This window comes from Psittacula echo, assembly GCF_963264785.1.
Source record: "Psittacula echo genome assembly, chromosome: 16".
In the NCBI taxonomy this organism is placed as follows: Eukaryota; Metazoa; Chordata; class Aves; order Psittaciformes; family Psittacidae; genus Psittacula; species Psittacula echo.
Window position 1 is genome coordinate 138776 of NC_137752.1, and position 18771 is coordinate 157546.

At 47.6% G+C, this 18771-nt stretch overlaps 1 protein-coding gene across 7 annotated transcripts; it reads left to right on the plus strand.

Moving 5' to 3' along the window:
• The first annotated feature begins 1751 nt into the window (after positions 1–1751).
• Positions 1752–18471, plus strand: CEL (carboxyl ester lipase). Of its 7 annotated transcripts, none has more exons than XM_080630910.1 (14): positions 1752–2281; positions 8978–10019; positions 11016–11686; positions 12191–12466; positions 12979–13129; positions 13559–13681; positions 13950–14147; positions 14244–14374; positions 14811–14918; positions 15146–15263; positions 16184–16370; positions 16882–17085; positions 17572–17769; positions 18271–18471. In XM_080630910.1, exons 4-14 carry the CDS (start codon positions 12401–12403, stop codon positions 18455–18457), a joined length of 1671 nt encoding a protein of 556 aa, XP_080487036.1. In that variant the 5' UTR covers positions 1752–2281; positions 8978–10019; positions 11016–11686; positions 12191–12400; the 3' UTR covers positions 18458–18471. The 7 variants fall into 7 exon arrangements, with proteins under 7 accessions (XP_080487036.1, XP_080487037.1, XP_080487035.1 ...); XM_080630911.1 differs by having other exon boundaries at positions 11016–11682; XM_080630909.1 differs by having other exon boundaries at positions 8978–9050; positions 9824–10019; positions 11016–12466.
• Positions 18472–18771: the final 300 nt, after the last annotated feature.

Sequence of the window (18771 nt, forward strand, 5' to 3'; positions counted from 1 at the left end):
CATAATCCCACCCACAGAACCCCATGTAGGGACTCCAGACCCCCATATGCCCCCTAATCCCACCCATAGACCCCCAGATAGAGACTCCAGACCACCATATGACCCCTAATCCCACTCATAGAACCCCAGGTAGGGACTCCAGACCCCCATATACCCCCTAATCCCACCCATAGACCCACATGTAGGGACTCCAGACCACCATATGCCCCCTAATCCCACCCATAGACCCCCGTAATGGGACTCCAGACCCCCAAATCTCCCCACAGAATCCCCTGTAGGGCAATGGGGGTGGGCCTTAGAGGGGACCGGGGATAATGGGGGATAATAGGGAGTTAATAGAGGGTAATGGGGGGCAATGGTGGGGGAATGGGGGGGTGACGGGAGTTAATAGGGGGGAATGGGGGGGTAACGGGAGGCATCGGCTCCTCTCGGACCCTGTCGAAGCCCCTCCGGTCCCTTCGGGCGGCTCCGCCCTCTTGGGGTGGCTTCGGCTGCGCTCGGCTCCCTTGGGCTGCGCTCGGGTTTCGTCGGTTGGCTCCGCCCCCTTCGGGAGGCTCGGGCTGCGCTCGGCTCCCTTCGGTCGGCTCCATGCCCTTTGGGCGCTCGGCTCCCTTCGGGCAAAAGGCGGTGTTCCCACACTTTTGCCTTAGAAAGCACTGAGAAAGAGGGAATTCCATCACGTTTACCTCACGAAGCAATGGAAAAGAAGGAATTGCATCACTTTGACCTCATAAAGCAATAGAAAAGAGGGAGTCACATCACTTTTACCGCATAAAGCAGTGGGACCGGGGGGGGGAGGGCGACACACACGACACGAGGGCGGCGCCATCTTGGGCTCTTCCTCCTCCCGCCCTCCCGCCCCGCAGGACTGGCGCTTCCAGCCTCGCACGTCCCGCCGCCCTAGGGCTTCCATGGAGGAGGCGAAGAGGGAGGTGCGGGTGAAGGAGATGTGAGGGGAGGTGGCGGGAGGCGTCTTGGTGGGAGTACCCCATGGGCCGCGCCATCTGGAGTGTGGCTCTCCGCCGCCATGTTGAGTGGGAGAAAGGGGGCGTCCATCTTGGTGGCGCCACTGGATAGGCGCCATCTTCTGTACGGAACCTGCGGGCGGCCATATTGGTGAGGCGCCATCTTGTGTACGGCACCCGGGGGCGGCCATATTGTCTTGGCGCCATTTTGTGTACGGCAACTGGGGGCGGCCATATTGCTGAGGCGCCATCTTGAGTACGGCACCCGGCGGCGGCCAAATTAGTTGGGCGCCATCTTGTGTACGGCAACTGGGGGCGGCCATATTGTCGTGGCGCCATTTTGTGTACGGCAACTGGGGGCGGCCATATTGCTGAGGCGCCATCTTGAGTACGGCGCCCGGCGGCGGCCAAATTAGTTGGGCGCCATCTTGTGTACGGCACCCGGGGGCGGCCATATTGTCGTGGCGCCATTTTGTGTACGGCAACTGGGGGCGGCCATATTGCTAAGGCGCCATCTTGAGTACGGCGCCCGGCGGCGGCCAAATTAGTTAGGCGCCATCTTGTGTACGGCAACTGGGGGCGGCCATATTGTCGTGGCGCCATTTTGTGTACGGCAACTGGGGGCGGCCATATTGCTGAGGCGCCATCTTGAGTACGGCGCCCGGCGGCGGCCAAATTAGTTGGGCGCCATCTTGTGTACGGCACCCGGGGGCGGCCATATTGTCGTGGCGCCATTTTGTGTACGGCAACTGGGGGCGGCCATATTGCTGAGGCGCCATCTTGAGTACGGCGCCCGGCAGCGGCCAAATTAGTTGGGTGCCATCTTGTGTACGGCACCCGGGGGCGGCCATATTGTCGTGGCGCCATTTTGTGTACGGCAACTGGGGGCGGTCATATTGCTGAGGCGCCATCTTGAGTACGGCACCCGGCGGCGGCCAAATTAGTTAGGCGCCATCTTGTGTACGGCACCTGCGGGCGGCCCTATTGGTGAGGTGCCATCGGCGCCATTGTGTACCCGCCATTCCTCCATATGGAGACCAGCCCCTCCCTCTTGGCGGCCGCGTTGCCGTGGTAACGGCCGCACTGCGCCTGCGCCGCCGCCATTTTTCGTTCCAAGATGGCGCTGGCGAGGTTGGTGTGGGCGGAGGCTCCGCTCCCATGCCATTCCCTCCTCCCGAGGCCCGCAGCGGCCCGGAATCCGGCCGGTCCCCCCCCACTCCCCCCAGCATCGCCGCCCCCTCCTCCGGGAGCTCCCACCGCTACTGCCCGAGCCCGGCATCCACCTCCTGCATGGCACCACCACCCTGGCCTTCGAGGTACGGACACGGGGGGGAAAGAGAGGCACATAGGGACCCATAGAGAGACGCTGGGGGTGCTGGGACCCATAGAGACCCCATAGAAACTCCATAGGGACACACTGGGTTGGGGGGGTTATGCACGCAGAGGCGCATAGGGACCCATAGAGAAATGCTGAGGGTCCTGGGACCCATAGAGACCCCATAGAAACTCCATAGGGACACACTGGAGGGGGGCGTTACGCACGTAGAGGCACATAAGGACCCATAGAGAGACGCTGGGGGTGCTGGGACCCATAGAGACTCCATGGAAACTCGATAGGGATGATACGTGGTTTGACTCCACAACTCGTTGAAGTTGTAAAGTAGGTATGCTTTTATTCAGCGCTGAGGTGCATGGGGATAGCTCCTCCAAAGTAGGCACACCTCAGTGTCGTTTCCCGCTACATTTATCCTCTAAAGTTACACGCCTATACGTATTCATGATCTATCCCTGCTTCGTATTATAATGAGCTAAAAGGTCCTGTGCACATGCGCAGTGCCTCCCCGTGGTCATGGGTGAGGGTCTCAGGATGAAGGAAATGAGTCTTCCTCTTGTGAGTAGGGGTCTTAAAGATGAAGTAAACGAGTCTTCCTCTTCTTAAACTTCTCACCTTTGGCACAGTTGGACGCCCCAGTGATTACACAATTAGCTGAAACTAGCCATATCTGTAATTCTTCTGTTAACTAGCAAAGATTTAGAACAGATGTTTGGGAGGCTCTGTCTTTGGATTAACTGATAAGTAGGATGGGCAGGCAAGGAGTCTTTGAACTAACTGATAAGTAGAAGAATGGTGTGTAGAAGGCTAGTGTGAAATAATTAACTCATGTTTAGTGGGGCCCCTAAATTCCACAGACTTATATCATAGTTTTCTTTCTACAACTTAAGTTAAGCAAAAAGTACTTTATATTTTCCAGGCACTAGCGTTTCTTATATCAAGCCCCCTGTATCAGGAACACACTGGGGGGGGGGGGGGCGTTATGCACGCAGAGGCACATAGGGACCTATAGAGAGATGCTGGGGGTGCTGAGACCCATAGAGATCCCATAGAAACTCCATAGGAACACACTGGGGGGGGGGTGGTATGCACGTAAAGGCACATAGGGACCCATAGAGAGATGCTGGGGGTGCTGGGACCCATAGAGATCCCATGGAAACTCCATAGGGACATACTGGGGGGGTGTCATCTTAGGACATTTCTAACCCAGTTTTACCCACTTCTAACCAATTTTAAGCCATCTTAGGACATTTCTAATACAATTTTGCATGCTTCTAACCCATTTTAAGCCATTTTGGCCTATTTCTAACACATTTTAAGCCATTTTGGCCCATTCCTATGCATTTTTGCCCATTTCTAACCCATTTTTCTGATTTCTAATGCATTTTAAGCCATCTTAGTGTTAGAGGAGGGTGAAATTTTCTGTAACCATTCTAGCAGTGATTATATTTGAAAAGTTTGCAAATCAATAGAAAGCCTTTGTACATATGTTAAAATTTTGTAACTTTGCTGTTCTGTATTTTAGATACTGTTCCAGTAGGTGATTGTGTTTAGAAATCATAAATCAATAGAGAAGCTTCATACACTGAATGCTGCAATTGTGTTGGTTTGTATCTTAGCTACTTTATAACTAAATGCTACAATGGTGACTTTAGGAATAGAAACAAATATAACCTTGTATAGTAAAGGGAATGTAGATAAGAATGTACTGTGAAACTCCAACTTAGCAGAACCAAAAATTAAGTAAGCCAGAACCACATACCAAGGGCAACTAAGTGAAGATAAGAGAATGCTGTATCCACATAGTGGTTGGGATTTGTCCAAAGAACAGAAAGGTGAAAAAAGGAGAGGGTGAGGAAGACTCCTTACTTCATCAGGACGACCACCAGAGGGGGCTGCGCAAGCGCAGAAGAGGCTGATGTAAAGGACTTATGAAGCAATCCCTGATACCTATTGCGAAACTTCTAATGTATAAATTGTGAACGCGATGTGACAGGGTTAGAACCAGATTTGGGTGTGTACCCCTGGTTCTCGGCGCCTTAATAAAGCACCTCATATAACCATTCCAATGGTTATGTGTTTGTCCTGACGCTAACATTAGGACATTTCCAACTCAATTTTGCCCATTTCTAACCCATTTTAAGCCATTTTTGTCCATTTCTAGCCTTGTTTTAGCCATTTCTAACCTATTTCAAGCCATTTTGGCCATTTCTAGACCATTTTTGGCCATTTCTAAAACATTTTGCTCACTTCTAAACCATTCTAAGCCATCTTAGGACATTTCTAACCTGATTTTGCCCACTTCTAACCCATGCTAAGCCATTTTTGCTTATTTCTGACTCATTTTATGCTATTTTCCTCAATTCTAACCTGTTTCAAGCCATTTTTCTCAAATTCTGGCCCTGTTTTTGCCATTTCTAACCTGTTTTAAGCCTTTTTAGCTTTTCTAAACCATTTCTGGCCATTTCTAACCCTTTTTAAGCCATTTTGGCCATTTCTAACCCATTTATTCCCATTTCTAACATGTTTTAAGCCATCTTAGGACATTTCTAACCCAATGTTTCCCACTTCTAACTATTTTAAGCCAATTTTGGCCATTTCTAGCCCATTTTAAGCCATTTTGGCCCATTCCTAACTGGTTTGCCCATTTCTAACCCAATTTGCCCATTTCTAACATGTTTAAAGCCATTTTTTTCCACTTCTAACCTGGTTTTGCCCAGTTCTAGCCCATTTTAAGCCATTTTTCCCATTTCTAGCCCAATTCAATAAGTTTCGATCCATTTCTAACCCTTTTTTTCCCATTTTAACACATTTTAAGCCATCTTAGGACATTTCTAATTCTATTTTGCCCACTTCTAAACCATTTTAAGTCATCTTAGGACATTTCTAACCCAATTTTGCCCACTTCTAACACATTTTAAGCAATTTTTGACCATTTCTAATGCAATTTAAGCCATTTTGGCCCATTCCTAACCTTTTTTGTCCATTTCTAACCCGTTCTTCCTATTTCTAACATATTTTAAGCCATCTTAGGACATTTTTAACCCAATTTTGCCCACTTCTAACCCGTTTTAAGCCATTTTTGCTTAATTCTAAAACATTTTATGCCTTTTTCCCCAAATTCTAACCTATTTCAAGCCATTTTTCTCAATTCCTAACCCTGTTTTTGCCATTTCCAACCTGTTTTAAGCCCTTTTGGCTTTTCTAAACCGTTTCTGGCCATTTTAATCGCATTTTAAGCCATTTTGGTTGTTTCTAACCAATTTTAAGCCATTTTGGCCATTTCTAACCCATTTTAAGCCATCTTAGGACATTTCTAACCCAATTTTTCCCACTTCTTACCATTTTAAGCCGATTTTGCCCATTTCTAGCCAAATTCAATCCATTTCGGTCCATTTCTAACCCATTTTAACACATTTTATGCCATCTTAGGACATTTCTAACCCAATTTTGCATACTTCTAACCCATTTTAAGCCATTTTAGCCATTTCTAACCCATTTTTCAAATTTCTAAAACATATTAAGCCATCTTAGGACATTTCTAACAATTTTGCACACTTCTAACCAATTTTAAGCCATTTTGGCTTATTTCTAACACGTTTTATGCCTTCTTTTCCCAATTCTAACCCATCTTCAGCCATTTTTGGCCATTTCAAACCCATTTTTCCCATTTCTAACATATTTTAAGCCATCTTAGGATATTTCTAACCCAATTTTGCCCACTTCTAACACATTTTAAGCAAATTTTGGCCATTTCTAAAGCAATTTAAGCCATTTTAGCCCATTCCTAACAATTTTTGCCCATTTCTAACCCATTCTTCTAATTTCTAACATATTATAAGCCATCTTAGGACATTTCTTACCCGATTTTGCACACTTCTAACATATTTTAAGCCATTTTGACTTATTTCTAACACATTTTATGCCTTTTTTCCCCAATTCTAACCTGTTTCAAGCCTGTTTTCTCTGTTTCTAGCCCTGTTTTTGCAATTTAGTAACCTGTTTTAAGCCATTTTGTCATTTCTAACACATTTTAAGCCATCTTAGGACATTTCTGACCCAATTTTGCCCACTTCTTACACATTTTAAGCCATTTTGGCCATTTCTAACCCATTTTTTCCCATTTCTAACACAGTTTAAGCCATCTTAGGACATTTCTAACCCAATTTTTCCCACTTCTATCCCAGTTTAAGCCAATTTTTCCCATTTCCAACCCATTTTAAGTCTTTTTTACCCATTTCTAACACATTTAAAGCCATTTTGGCCATTTCTAAACCCATTTTGACCTTTTCAAACCCATTTTTTCCCATTTCTAACCTATTTTAAACTATCTTAGGTCATTTCTGACCCAATTTTGTAAACTTCTATCCCAATTTAAGACATTTTTGCTTATTTCTAGTCATGTTTTGGCCATTTCTAACCTGTTTTAAGCTGGTTTGGCCATTTCTAAGCCATTCTTGGCCATTTCTAACCCATTTTTCCCATTTCTAGCACATATTAAGCCATCTTAGGACATTTCTAACCCAATTTTTCATACTTCTAACCCATTTTAAGCAATTTTGGCCCATTCCTAACCATTTTTGCCCATTTCTAATCTATTTTTCATATTTCTAACACATTTAAAGCAATTTTTATATCTAAACCTGTTCTGGCCATTTCTGTCCTGTTTTAAGCCCTTTTTTGCTTATTTCTATCATGTTTCATGCCTTCTTTTCCAATTTCTAACACATTTTAAGCCATTTTTTGGCCATTTCTATGCCATTTTTCCAGTTTCGGACTAAACTGGCCTGAACAGGAATAAACCAGTTTAAACCGGCCTAAACCGGATTAAGATGGCCTGAACCAGCCTAAACCGGATTAAACCAGCCTGAACCAGATTAAACTGGCCTAAACCGGATTAAACCGGCCTGAACAGGATTAAACCGTCCTAAACCGGATTCAACAGGCCTAAACCGGAGTAAACCGGCCTGAACTGGCCTAAACCGGATTAAACCAGCCTGAACAGGCCTAAACCGGATTAAACCGGCCTGAACCAGCCTAAACCGGCCTGAACCCACCCCTCAGTGTGTGTGTGTGGAGTTTCTATGAGCTCTCCATGGGTAGCAGCCACCCCCCCAATGTGTCTCTATGGGTCCCTATGTGTCTCTCATGTGGCCACAACCCCCCATAGCCCCGCCCCCAATGCAGACCCCGCCCTGGCCACACCCCCAGTCCCACACTAGCCACACCCACATGTTTTGCCCAGAAGACGCCAGTAAGCGTGGCTGTGCCCTCTTGGGGCCATGCACCCATCCTGGACACACCCATGGTCCTTTAGTAACCCCGCCCAGAGCCCTGACCCTATCCAAGCCACACCCCCTGTCACACCCTGCACCCCAGGACAACCTGGAGCCTTCGCCTGGCTGAGACCACACACCCCTCAGTTAGTAACCCCACCCACAGCCCTGGACACGCCCCCAGCCCTAGCTGCAGCCTACACCCTGTGCACAGCACAGTCACCGCCCATCCCGGCCTCATGATCACATTAGGCCTGCCCCTTGCCTAGACCACACCTTCAGCCCTCACTAGCCCTGCCCTCAGACCGGACCACGCCCCATCTGCGCACTGGCCCCACCCACAGCCTAGATCACACCCTCGCCCGAGTCTACACCCCCTGTCCGTCACTGCATCACCAAGCAGGATTTTTTTTCTACCCTGAAGTTGAGTGGGTATCCCCTCCCCTTCCTCCTTCCAGACCCAGAATCGGAGGGATTGGAATATTTTTGTGCCATGGCAGCAGCTCCACAGGCATGGCCTGCCATGGAAAGTCCTTGGTTAGGGGAATTGTCCATTAATCAGCATGGGAAAAAGGAGGAAAGGATAAGGGAGAAAGGGGCAGCTTCTCAAGGTAGTTTTACAGTTTCACCAGTTAGAGAATGAGGGTGAGTTTTTAAGTCTATAAATAGGGTTTCTTTGCATTTAAAAAACCTTATATGGCATAGATGTTTACACATCTATATATTTAGGGTATATATATTTTATATATATTATCTATTTACACTTATAAATTTTCAGTCATTCTTGGGCTGTTACCAGGCCTTTCTTCAGAGGACCCCCCCCATCCTCTACTCACCTGCTCCTCCACAAAATCATTACCACATCCCAGAAATACTGGGGCACCCCAAATGACACCATAACTGCTCAGATTCTTCCCCTGCCTTTTTAATCAAAAAAAAAAAAAAAAGGGGGCAAAAAATGAGCAAAACTGCCCCAAACAGCAGCTCATTACTTTAATAATTGCCATTTACAACCTTAAAAAAAGGGGGGCTTGGCTAGAAAAAGAAAGGCGGGACAGCACTGCAAACAGTTATAGCACCCGCAGCCCTTATCCCTTAACAGACGCTCCCATTAATGATTTTTATTGGTCAGATATACAACACTGGTTAGTGCCTTTTCTCACAATGTAGCATATAGCTGTGTTGGTTCTAGAATGGACAGGTAGTGAAATGATTTGCTGGTTTGATATATACTTCTACTTGAGGTATAGCCACTTGAAGATGCCTCCAATCCATTCTGACTTCACTGTTACTATAGGATCTCTGCTCTCAAAGCATCAGAGCAGAACTAAATACATAATTCATGTATTTCTCCTGTTTAAGCTGATGCCTTAATCTGTTTTACCCCTCTTGATTTGGCACAGCAGAAGGAGGCACTCTTCAGAAACTGCCTGGACAGCAGAAACCCCAGCAAAAGTCCATTTGAGGACTTGCCAGGTGAGGGGAGCTGGTGATCTGGGGAAGATGACGGCCTCCCCCAGCATGCTCCTGGAAGTACGGCATGCAGTGAGCCCGGCTTTTTGCCTGCTTCCAGCGTGCTGGAGCCAAGGGGGAGTGTGCAGGAGTCAATGCCATGTGTTCCTGTGACCGTGCTCACTGGACCTGCTCCCTCTTGGTCACCAGTTGGTTTTGCCAGAAGAACAATCTGTGAGCTCTCCCACAAGAAACATCTTTTGGTTTCTCACCGGGGTCCTTCACTGGCACTTAAAAAAAAAAAAAAAAATATGTATCTTAACTGTGTTTCCATTTTGCCTGGTCTATGTACCTACCAAGCTGCAGTAGCTACAGAGGAGCAAATGCAGAGTTGTTGCCTTTTCTTCAGAGTTGAAGCCTTTTGTGCTGCCAGTGCATTTCATATAGAGCAGTGGGGTAACTCCCCAAGAGTATTCTGCCAGGTAGTGCAGAGACCTCTGTCATTGTGCAAGTATATGTAGTTTTCATGTTGTTTTGCAGGTTTTTTCTTTCCTTCTCTTTTTTTTTTTTTTTTTAATTTAAGCTTTCCTCAGTGGTGTCACAAGATTCTTTTATGGCACCAGTATGTGATAGGGAGGTGGGGTGAAAGACAAACTGACCCATTGCTCACTCAACTGAGTCCCTTCTCTTCCAAAATCTTGAGCACAAGCTTCCATTTTCGCATGTTTGCTGTGAAGGCCCTAGGTCTGTGTGTGCCGCAGGCAAAAAGCAGACCTGATCCTTTCCGTGTTTCTTAGGGAAGGGTACAACAATCCCCAGGTGTCTGGTGAGAACCTGATTGGCCTCAGCAGGGCCCGTCGCCCACACAGTGCTATCTTTGTGAACTTTGATGACAAAGAGGTCCCCGCTAAACCACTGGATGCTGCTGTACAGACCTGGAAGAAAGTGTGCACAAATCCTGTAGATAAAAAGGTGGAGGAAGAGCTGAGAAAGGTACGTACGTGCCTTACTCCTGGGCTGAGTACTGTACTGCAGCATGCAGACCTCACTGAAAATTCTTGTGGTTGTAATTACTGCTGCTTCTTTGAAGGTTTTGTTTTGTGCTTGTTTAGCCTTGTTATTGAGTGAGATATGAGCCTGTGTAATTAGGCCAGGGATCCAAATACAGGCTTTTGGGTTCCACTCCTGTTCGATATCAGTTGTCCTTTGTGCCCTAAGCTAAATACACATTTATTTTTTCTGTAATCTGTCAAATGAGGAGGGCTGTACTGGCATATTCTGTCACAGATACGGGAATATTTGGTGTCCTGAACAGCTGCAGCTCCACTTGAAATGATGGATGAGATAATAATTTGTCAAGGCAATGACAATGTCACATCAGGAATATGAGTGAGTGGCATGTGTTTGAAATGTTGGCCAGGGCTCTGAAATAGTATTCCTTAGACTTGGCCATATGCGGAAAATGAATTTTGCAATGTGCTTTCTGTACAGCTCTCCAGCCCTTTTGAAGAGTAGACTGGCTGCTGGATGGACATTGTCTGTTTATCTGGGGATAAAAATGGCCAAATCCATAGTCTGACTGATATAAAAAGTCTCATTATATGCCACCAAGACTGCTGTGTTCAGTTCCACAGTTATACCTGTATTATTTTGGATCTTTGAAATCTGTCCTGTCTGGTCTTGGAATGCAATAAAAGCCAGTATCAGTGTCCTACCCAGACAAGCCTAAACTTCTTTCACTGCATTTGGCCTATTACATGGTAAATCCATACATCTGCCCTTCTGCCTATCTGAAACTGCTAGAAGGCAGAGCAAGGGAGCAACAGCTGGGTGTTGGTGGTCCTCCTATCCCCACCTTCCTAAAATCACAGTAGCCCAAGGATCACCCTGCCTTTCGCACACCAGCCCACCACTTCTGTTACTGAGCTAGGGATAATATGCAGCGTGCTTACCCTCTGTTCATTATTGGCTTTCTCTTTTCGCCTCTAGGTTATGCCCCTACTGACATGCCCGTGAAAGCAAAACGCAATTCATGTAACTACAGTCTGCCCATCACAGTCAAGAAGCCTGATATGTTGTGCCTACAGAAGGGCTTCCTTTGGTTAAACAGCACTGAAGATGGTGAAGAGCAGCTAGCGTATGAGTGCAGAGTGAGGATGACGAAAAGGAGGAGGAAGAGGACTTCAAGCCTTCTGATAGGAGTGAAAATGAAATGGAGATAGAAATTCTGGACATGTGAACTCAGTGAGCAGTCTGGCTGCTGCTGGACTAACATTGTCTCTGCTGTTGGTCCCTGAGAGCTGAGGGTTCAGCAACCATGCCCAGGATGTGGGAAAGCAGAACTTGTACTAAGAGGATGATGAGCTCTCTGCACTAACTGCGGTGCTTGCTGATGGCTGTCATTCATTCTTGATGTGAGGGAGCATTACCTGTATTTTCATAACTGATGGCTAATAAGTCCTCAAGTAAAGCTCAACAAACTCCTAAGACAGAGGCCAGAATCCAAACCAGCTGGTAATATACCGGAAGAGAGGAGAAGTCGCATACCTAAATGTTTCCACGTGTAGGAAGTGCACTTTAACTGGCTTGGTGTCCACGTGGAAAACAGGAAACGTACACGAGGAAGGAGCACTCTGGTCTTACTGGAGTCCCCAAGGCAGGTACTGCCCTTCTGCTTGTCTAAGGGGAATGAAAATCCTGGGCCATGACTTGAGCATCAGACCTCACTGGTAATCTTGGAAATAAAGCCAGCAGGAAAGAACACTTTCCGGCAGTAACTCCTTTGTACAATATGTAGTGTATATTGTCCTCACAAGCCAGCGTGCTTCTAAAGCCAGTTTTGACTTCTCCAGTAGTTAGCAGAGACAGAAGGAAGCAGGCAATGGAGCAGAGCTTCAGGTCCACGGAGGCTGGCCACTTGTTAGTCTGCCACTGCCAGCTGGATTGGTACCACCCTATCACAGAAATTAAGGATCTGCTGGCATTTTTGGAGTCTTGTGTGTTACGAGCACAAGGTTTCTCATTAGTTGCCAATAACACACTCTACTGCATGTTCAGTGTGTTTTGAGACTCTTGTGCTTGTGTGAGGCTTCTCAACGCTGCAGCTTTTTTATGTGCTCTGGAGTTTTGTTGGACTGAGCTATTTCCTTATGTTTGGCTTCCAGCCCACAAAAGCAACATCTGCAGGGCTCTCACACTGTGACGCCAGTTTACCTCATCCATGGTTTGGCTTCAGCCTACTGAAGGACAAGTGTGTAGAGGCTTCTCTGGTTTAATTTAGAGCCAAGACTGGGTCATGGCATTGACACACAGTGGCACTGCTAGATATATATGAGTCTCCACTTGGGAACTGGCTCCTTGGGTGTGTGCTCACCATGGCTCGCTGGGAGATCCTGTGCTTCGCCTTGTGCACCTTCCTTGTGGTAGCACAAGCTGCAACTGTAAGTACGAAAGCACCTTTTACGGCTTTGCAAGACAATTTGCCTGTTCCTGCCTGAATGAGTAAACTCCTTCTACACCTGGTCTGGAGCCCATGAAAGAGAGCCTGCAGACTGTGTCAGCCAAAGCAGAGTATTTTCCTGCCCTAAAAATTGCAAGGCTCTCAACAACATTTTCCCAGAAGTTCCTGCACAGTTCTGTGTCAGGTCTGGCCTGGTTTACACCTTCACCCTGAAGGTCCTCAGATTCTGCTATTCTCTTTGGGAGAGCAGGTGAATTGCTGCTTCCTGTCTGCTCCAAAGGGCATCCTGTAGGACATCTGCATGGGCATGTCTCCAGTGGCAGCTACTTGTCATTTCCCCAAGGTTCCAAGGGGACAGCTGGGGAAGGCAGGCTGTGAGAGGGTCTGCCTGGGGGACTGGCCAGGGCAAGGTGTGGGTACTGGCAACATGGGAAGCCAGAGGCATGAAGAACTGTGCAATGGATTTTCTCTTCTCCATGGTACCACATGTAGCTGGGTGTGGTGCTCACCGAGGGAGGTTTTGTGGAAGGCGAGAATAAAAGACTGGGACTCTTTGGGGACTACGTTGACATCTTCAGAGGGATCCCCTTTGCTGCCCCACCAAAGACTCTGGAAGACCCCAAACCTCATCCTGGCTGGGATGGTGAGATCCAGATTTTGAATGCCTTTGGTTTGGGGTTTTATTTTTGCTTCTCTCTCTTTAGTCTGTTTTGACAAGGCAAAGATACTGTCGCTTGCTTCCATCTACTAAGCACTGCTAAGGAAAAACTCTTAGTCTCATGTTGGGTCTGAAAGTCTGTGTCTTAAGTGTTCCCAAGCAACTGAAGTAACCACATGACAAGACTGAAGCATGGAACCTCCATCTCCCCCTCCATGCCTTGGCTGTCCAGAGCTAGTTAACATGGGAAAGGGTCCCACTTTGTCATTCTCACAGACTGATCACAATGGCTGAGGAGGTTTTGCTGCCTCTGCCCTGGACTCACAGAGGAGAGCATGGATGGATGGAAGCTTGGAACCAAAAGATGGAGTTGATGCCTCTGACTAGGACCTGCTGTCTTCCCTCTCTTCTCAGGAACACTGCAGACAAAAAAATTCAAAAATCGCTGCATGCAGGTGACACTTACACAAACTGATGTCCGTGGGAGTGAGGACTGTCTCTATCTGAACATCTGGATCCCTCAGGGAAAGAGACAGGGTATGTGTTTGGCGGAGACCTGGGGAGGAGATTCTCAGTTGACTTTTGTGAACAAATTGCTCTGGAGCATCTGTCAGCAGCTACTTTCCCATAGTGGGCATCTGCAGGAGCACTAATTTTCAGGGGGAAAGGTGGGAACCATGTCAACCAATGTCCCTCAGCTGCAGCCTGTTGGGAGTTTCAGCCTCTTTAGAGAATGTGGGCTTTCTTGGCCACATTCTGTAAAGACATGTTGCAGCTCACACTGCTTTTCTTCCTCATCTCCCAGTCTCTACCAACATGCCAGTGATGATCTGGATCTATGGCGGCGCCTTCCTTCTAGGAGGAAGCCAGGGAGCCAACTTCCTCAATAACTACCTTTATGATGGTGAGGAGATAGCTGTGCGGGGCAACGTGATCGTGGTGACCATCAACTATCGCTTGGGGCCCCTGGGCTTCCTGAGCACTGGAGATGCAAACTTGCCAGGTATGCTTGCTGCTCCCTCTTCAGGGGACTGTCATGGGTCCCCAGCTTATCAGCTTTGCTTTGTCCTTACTCAGTGGCGGGTGCTCTCTTGCTCAGGAAACTACGGGCTGAAAGACCAGCACATGGCTATTGCCTGGGTGAAGAGGAATATCAAGGCTTTTGGGGGTGACCCAGAAAACATCACCATCTTTGGGGAATCAGCTGGTGCTGTCAGTGTCTCCCTGCAGGTGTGTTGTCCTTATCAGAATCCTCTGGAGCCACTTCTTTTCTTTGCAGAGAAGAGAAATGATCCCCTTGGCATTCTGCTGCTTTCCTCCACACGCACCACCCGATTAACATCCTCTCCTGCTGGGGGTCAGCAATGCTCAACCTCTTTGCTTTGTGGCTTCTCCTCCCTCTTCAGTTTAATCTATCCCACTGCTGCAGGGATGTGTACTTGCTTTTGGGACCTCTGGTAAAATAGCATTTATTTGCCATAAGGCCCAATCTGCTCTTCTTGTCACCATATCACCTTTTAACTGTTGAGACTGTTAAATAGGATGAGATCTGGGAGCTTTCCAGTGCCTGGTGCACAAGCTGTGAAGGGATCAGCCGAGTCTGCAGGATGATGATCTCTTCAGCAGTTTGCACCTGAAACCCTCCTGTTTCTATTTTGTACCACAGATGTTGACCCCAAAGAACAAGGGCCTGTTCAGGAGAGCCATCAGCCAGAGCGGTGTTGGTCTCTGCAGCTGGGCCATTCAGAAGAACCCACTCACCTGGGCTAAGAAGGTAACATGGAAGTCTTGCCTGTGGGAATGGAATAAAACAGAAAACTGATTCTCCAGAGAAGGGCATAACTAGCCAGGGATTCAGCAGGAGCCATGGTGCCAAACTGAGCTTTGGAAACATGCTGGTTTGAGATTAAAACCAATCATTCCTCTGCCTCTGTGAAGCTGGTAATGAAACGTTGCTTCAGAAGGTAGTGCTAGGAGGTTTCTCTCTCTCCCCTGCTGCAGCTTGGACAAAGTGTGGGATGCCCCATAGACAACACCACCGCCTTAGCCAACTGCCTGCGCATATCCAACCCCAAATCTTTGACGCTGGCCTACCATATGCAGCTGATCAACCTGTCCTGTAAGTCCTCCAGCCCATGCTATGGTGACTTCTCCACTCATAGAGACCCAGGTCTCTCTATGCTTTTGGTGCGACATGGACAATTGCCAGAAGTGTTGAAGCAGTGCTTGTGTCCTATAGAAGGAGACAATAATGACAGATCTTGCAGTGACCTTCCACAGGCAGGTGCCCATTGGGCTGTATGAACACTGTCATCATGCAATGGCAGCAGAGGCAGAGGCATTATTAAAGGGCCATGTCTTAGCTCCAGAGCAACCATATGGGCTTCCTGTTCTGTCAAAGCAGCAAGAGCAATTCCAGAACGCAGCTTACAAAGAAAAAAAAAAATAATTGACCACAATCCTGCATTTCTGAGTCACTGGGTGGAGTGTAGGACTCTTACACCAAGTAGGGAATGCTTCTGGTTTTGTGCCTGTGGGGATTTCTTTCCCAAGAACACTGTCCTTCTCTTGCTCTCCTCATGCTCTTAGCAAATAGCTCCAGTGTTTAGGCTTGCTTGAGTCAGAGAACGGCCAAACAGTAGCATAGTGCAGCCACACTGGCTGGAATCAGCTGTCCTTGGCAATGAGTGAGCACAGCCAGGTGAGATGAGGAGGAGAAATTCTGCTCTTTCCTGCCTTTGGCTGGGCTTTTTGGGAAGTGACTGCATGGAAGAGAGAAATTTTTGATGTTACCTGCTGGTACTTGGCTGGCAGATCTCTTGCTCCTCCTCCCCACCTACAGGCATGAAGTTTACTGAATGCAGTCCTGTGGTCACCCTGCTTCTGGGTGACATCCTGCCCATGCTGAAGTCAGTGCCCAAGCTGTCATTCACCTCAGCCTATTCCTTCTATAGTTCTTTGAGTCATGGGATATGCCATGACTCACACATCTGTCTTTTCTCAGCTCCTAATTGACTCTCTTTTTGTCTTGTGCTGCAGCTCCTGTGGTTCACACACTTGCCCTCACTCCTGTCATCGATGGAGACTTCCTCCCAGACATGCCAGAGAACCTTTTTGCCAATGCTGCTGACATTGACTATATCGCTGGAGTTAATAACATGGATGGACACATGTTTGCTGGCATTGATTTACCTGTTATCAATCGCCCACTTGTGAAAATCACTGTGTAAGTGAAGGATGCACTACCTTCAAAACAGGATGTCACTCCAGGTTAGGGTACCTAGGGCATATGGTGCCAAGTCCAGAGCCTTCAAAAGCAAGGGTCAGTTAGTGGAGAAGCTTCTCTGTATACCTTTAAGGTCCCCCTGAACTCAGCACCAGTGACAGGCTTAGCAGCCCTGATGCTCTCTGTCCAAAGCAGATACATGCCAGACATGCTAGCTGCTCACCCCATAAGACTCCTCTTTGGGGATGAAAGGAACCTGTGGCCAATTTGGCCTCAGGCTGTGCTGCTAAGAAAGCTTGAAGCACATGCCCTCCATCTAAGACCTGGAATGAAATAACTGGCTTTTATTCCACCAAACCATCACTAACTGCAGGATTGGATCTGAATGTCAGTGGGGGCTGGGATCCATTTCCATGAGCCCTGCCCCACTTGAAGCTGCTGGTCTGTAAGAAGCTGTTGGTCTGCAAGAAGCTGCTGGTCTGCAATTAATTGATGCTACTTGTCTTTTCAGGGGTGAGATCTATAATTTGGTCAAAGGACTTACTGTGGACAGGGGTGAGCGTGGAGCCAATGAGACCTACAGTGTCTACACGCAAGCATGGGGCGAAAACCCAGAGCAGGAGGTCATGAAGAAGACAGTGGTGGACCTGATTACTGACTACATCTTCCTGATTCCCACACAGTGGGCACTGAATCTGCATCTGCAGAATGCCCGGTGAGCAGCTCAGCCCTGGCAGGAGCCCAAAGCCCACCTGGGAGCCAAAACACTGAGCTCCCAGCATAGGTTAAGAGCACTGAACTTGTAGGAGGCAGGCTTTTTGGTACTGAGTACACACTCACACATAGCTCGTATAAACACTATTTCTCTAATGCTGCAAGGCAGTCATGCTAGAAATTTGTTTAAAATTCCAATTAAAACAAGTTTTTGCATCCTAAAAACTTCACAATTCATCCTAGCAATGTTTAATGCTATGAGACTTGGCAGTTGGATGATATGAGGGTTAGGGTGAGAATCAGAAATGGAAGCTAAAACTTACCAGATAGAGGGATGTTTTCTCCTGAGACCACCTCTTAGATGCATGTGAGCATCTTCCAAGGCTATATCTCTGGCTCTGCTGGTATTTGGCGCATGGTTATGAATCTGCACAGCTTTCTCTGCTCCCTACTTGCAGCTGCTTAGCAAGTCCATTTATTTCCCCAGGAGTGCCAAGACATACAGCTACTTGTTCTCCCAGCCATCCCGAATGCCCATCTACCCAAGCTGGGTAGGTGCAGACCATGCTGATGACCTGCAGTATGTGTTTGGGAAACCCTTTGCCACACCTCTGGGCTACCTGCCCAAGCACAGGACTGTCTCAAAGGCCATGATTGCTTACTGGACCAATTTTGCCAGGACAGGGTGAGTTATTCTGGTTCCACATTTGCTGCAGCACTTCAACCTGCTCCCTTTGCCTATTAACTTCTTAGGAGCAATTCCCGAAAGCTAGTTGTCCTCTGTAATTCCGACGTGAGCCTGGCTCTGTTTTGCGGTGGTGGAGTTTGCTCTGGGTCCTCCTGACCCAAAGAACACCTGGGGACAGCAGAAGCATTTTCAGGATTTGTGAATTCTACTTCAGACTTAATGATGAGGATTGTTTCCAAGTCCTGGTGTTCAGACAGGAGTTAAGCCCCTGCATGCTGCCACGGATGATGCTAGTGGGGACCAAGGGAGCAGACTGCAGGTCACCAGGTTGCTCCTAGCAGGCAGAATTGTTATTGCTTGTCCCAGTGTCCAACATGTTCTTTGCACTTACTTAAAGCCTCACTTGAGCAGATAGTGTCCCTGCCAAACAACTCACACCTTGCTGTATCCACAAGCTGCCCTAATATAAACGAATTTCTATGTCTCCTTTTCCCCCAGTGATCCTAACAAAGGGAATTCAAAGGTGCCCATTACCTGGCCACCCTACGCCAGCGAGGGCAGTTACTACCTGGAAATCAACAACAAGATGAACCAAAACTCCGTGAAGCAGAATCTGAAATCCCAGTATGTGAACTTCTGGAACTCTGTCTATCAGAATCTGCCACTGGCTGCAACATCACCCTGACTGAGGAACTGCTCAGGAACTAAGAAAAAAAAACAAACAAAACCAACTTTTTAAAGAGAGACCCCATTCATTAAAAGCCTGCCTTTAACTGAGCAATTCTGTTTTCTCCATGTCTTTGCTGTGACAGGATTTTCTCCCCAGTGTTAAGGCAAGTGACATCCAGCCTTTGGGCAACGCACGTTCCCCTGACGCCGTTATACTGCAATGTGCCAGGGAAGCTGCTGACACAAGAGCCATGGCTACCTCTGGACCACGCAAGCACTTGACAGGGTTTGCTTTACTTCGTCACCTGTGTGACTGCTGGCTAGACAGGA

Bases quoted from the DNA above. Each gene is read 5' to 3' on its own strand.
- CEL (XM_080630910.1), top strand. From the start codon at position 12,401: ATGGCTCGCTGGGAGATCCTGTGCTTCGCCTTGTGCACCTTCCTTGTG. The intron at 14,148-14,243 runs GTATGCTTGCTG...TCTCTTGCTCAG, and splicing joins TGGAGATGCAAACTTGCCAG to GAAACTACGGGCTGAAAGAC. The intron at 15,264-16,183 runs GTAAGTCCTCCA...CTTGTGCTGCAG, and splicing joins GCAGCTGATCAACCTGTCCT to CTCCTGTGGTTCACACACTT.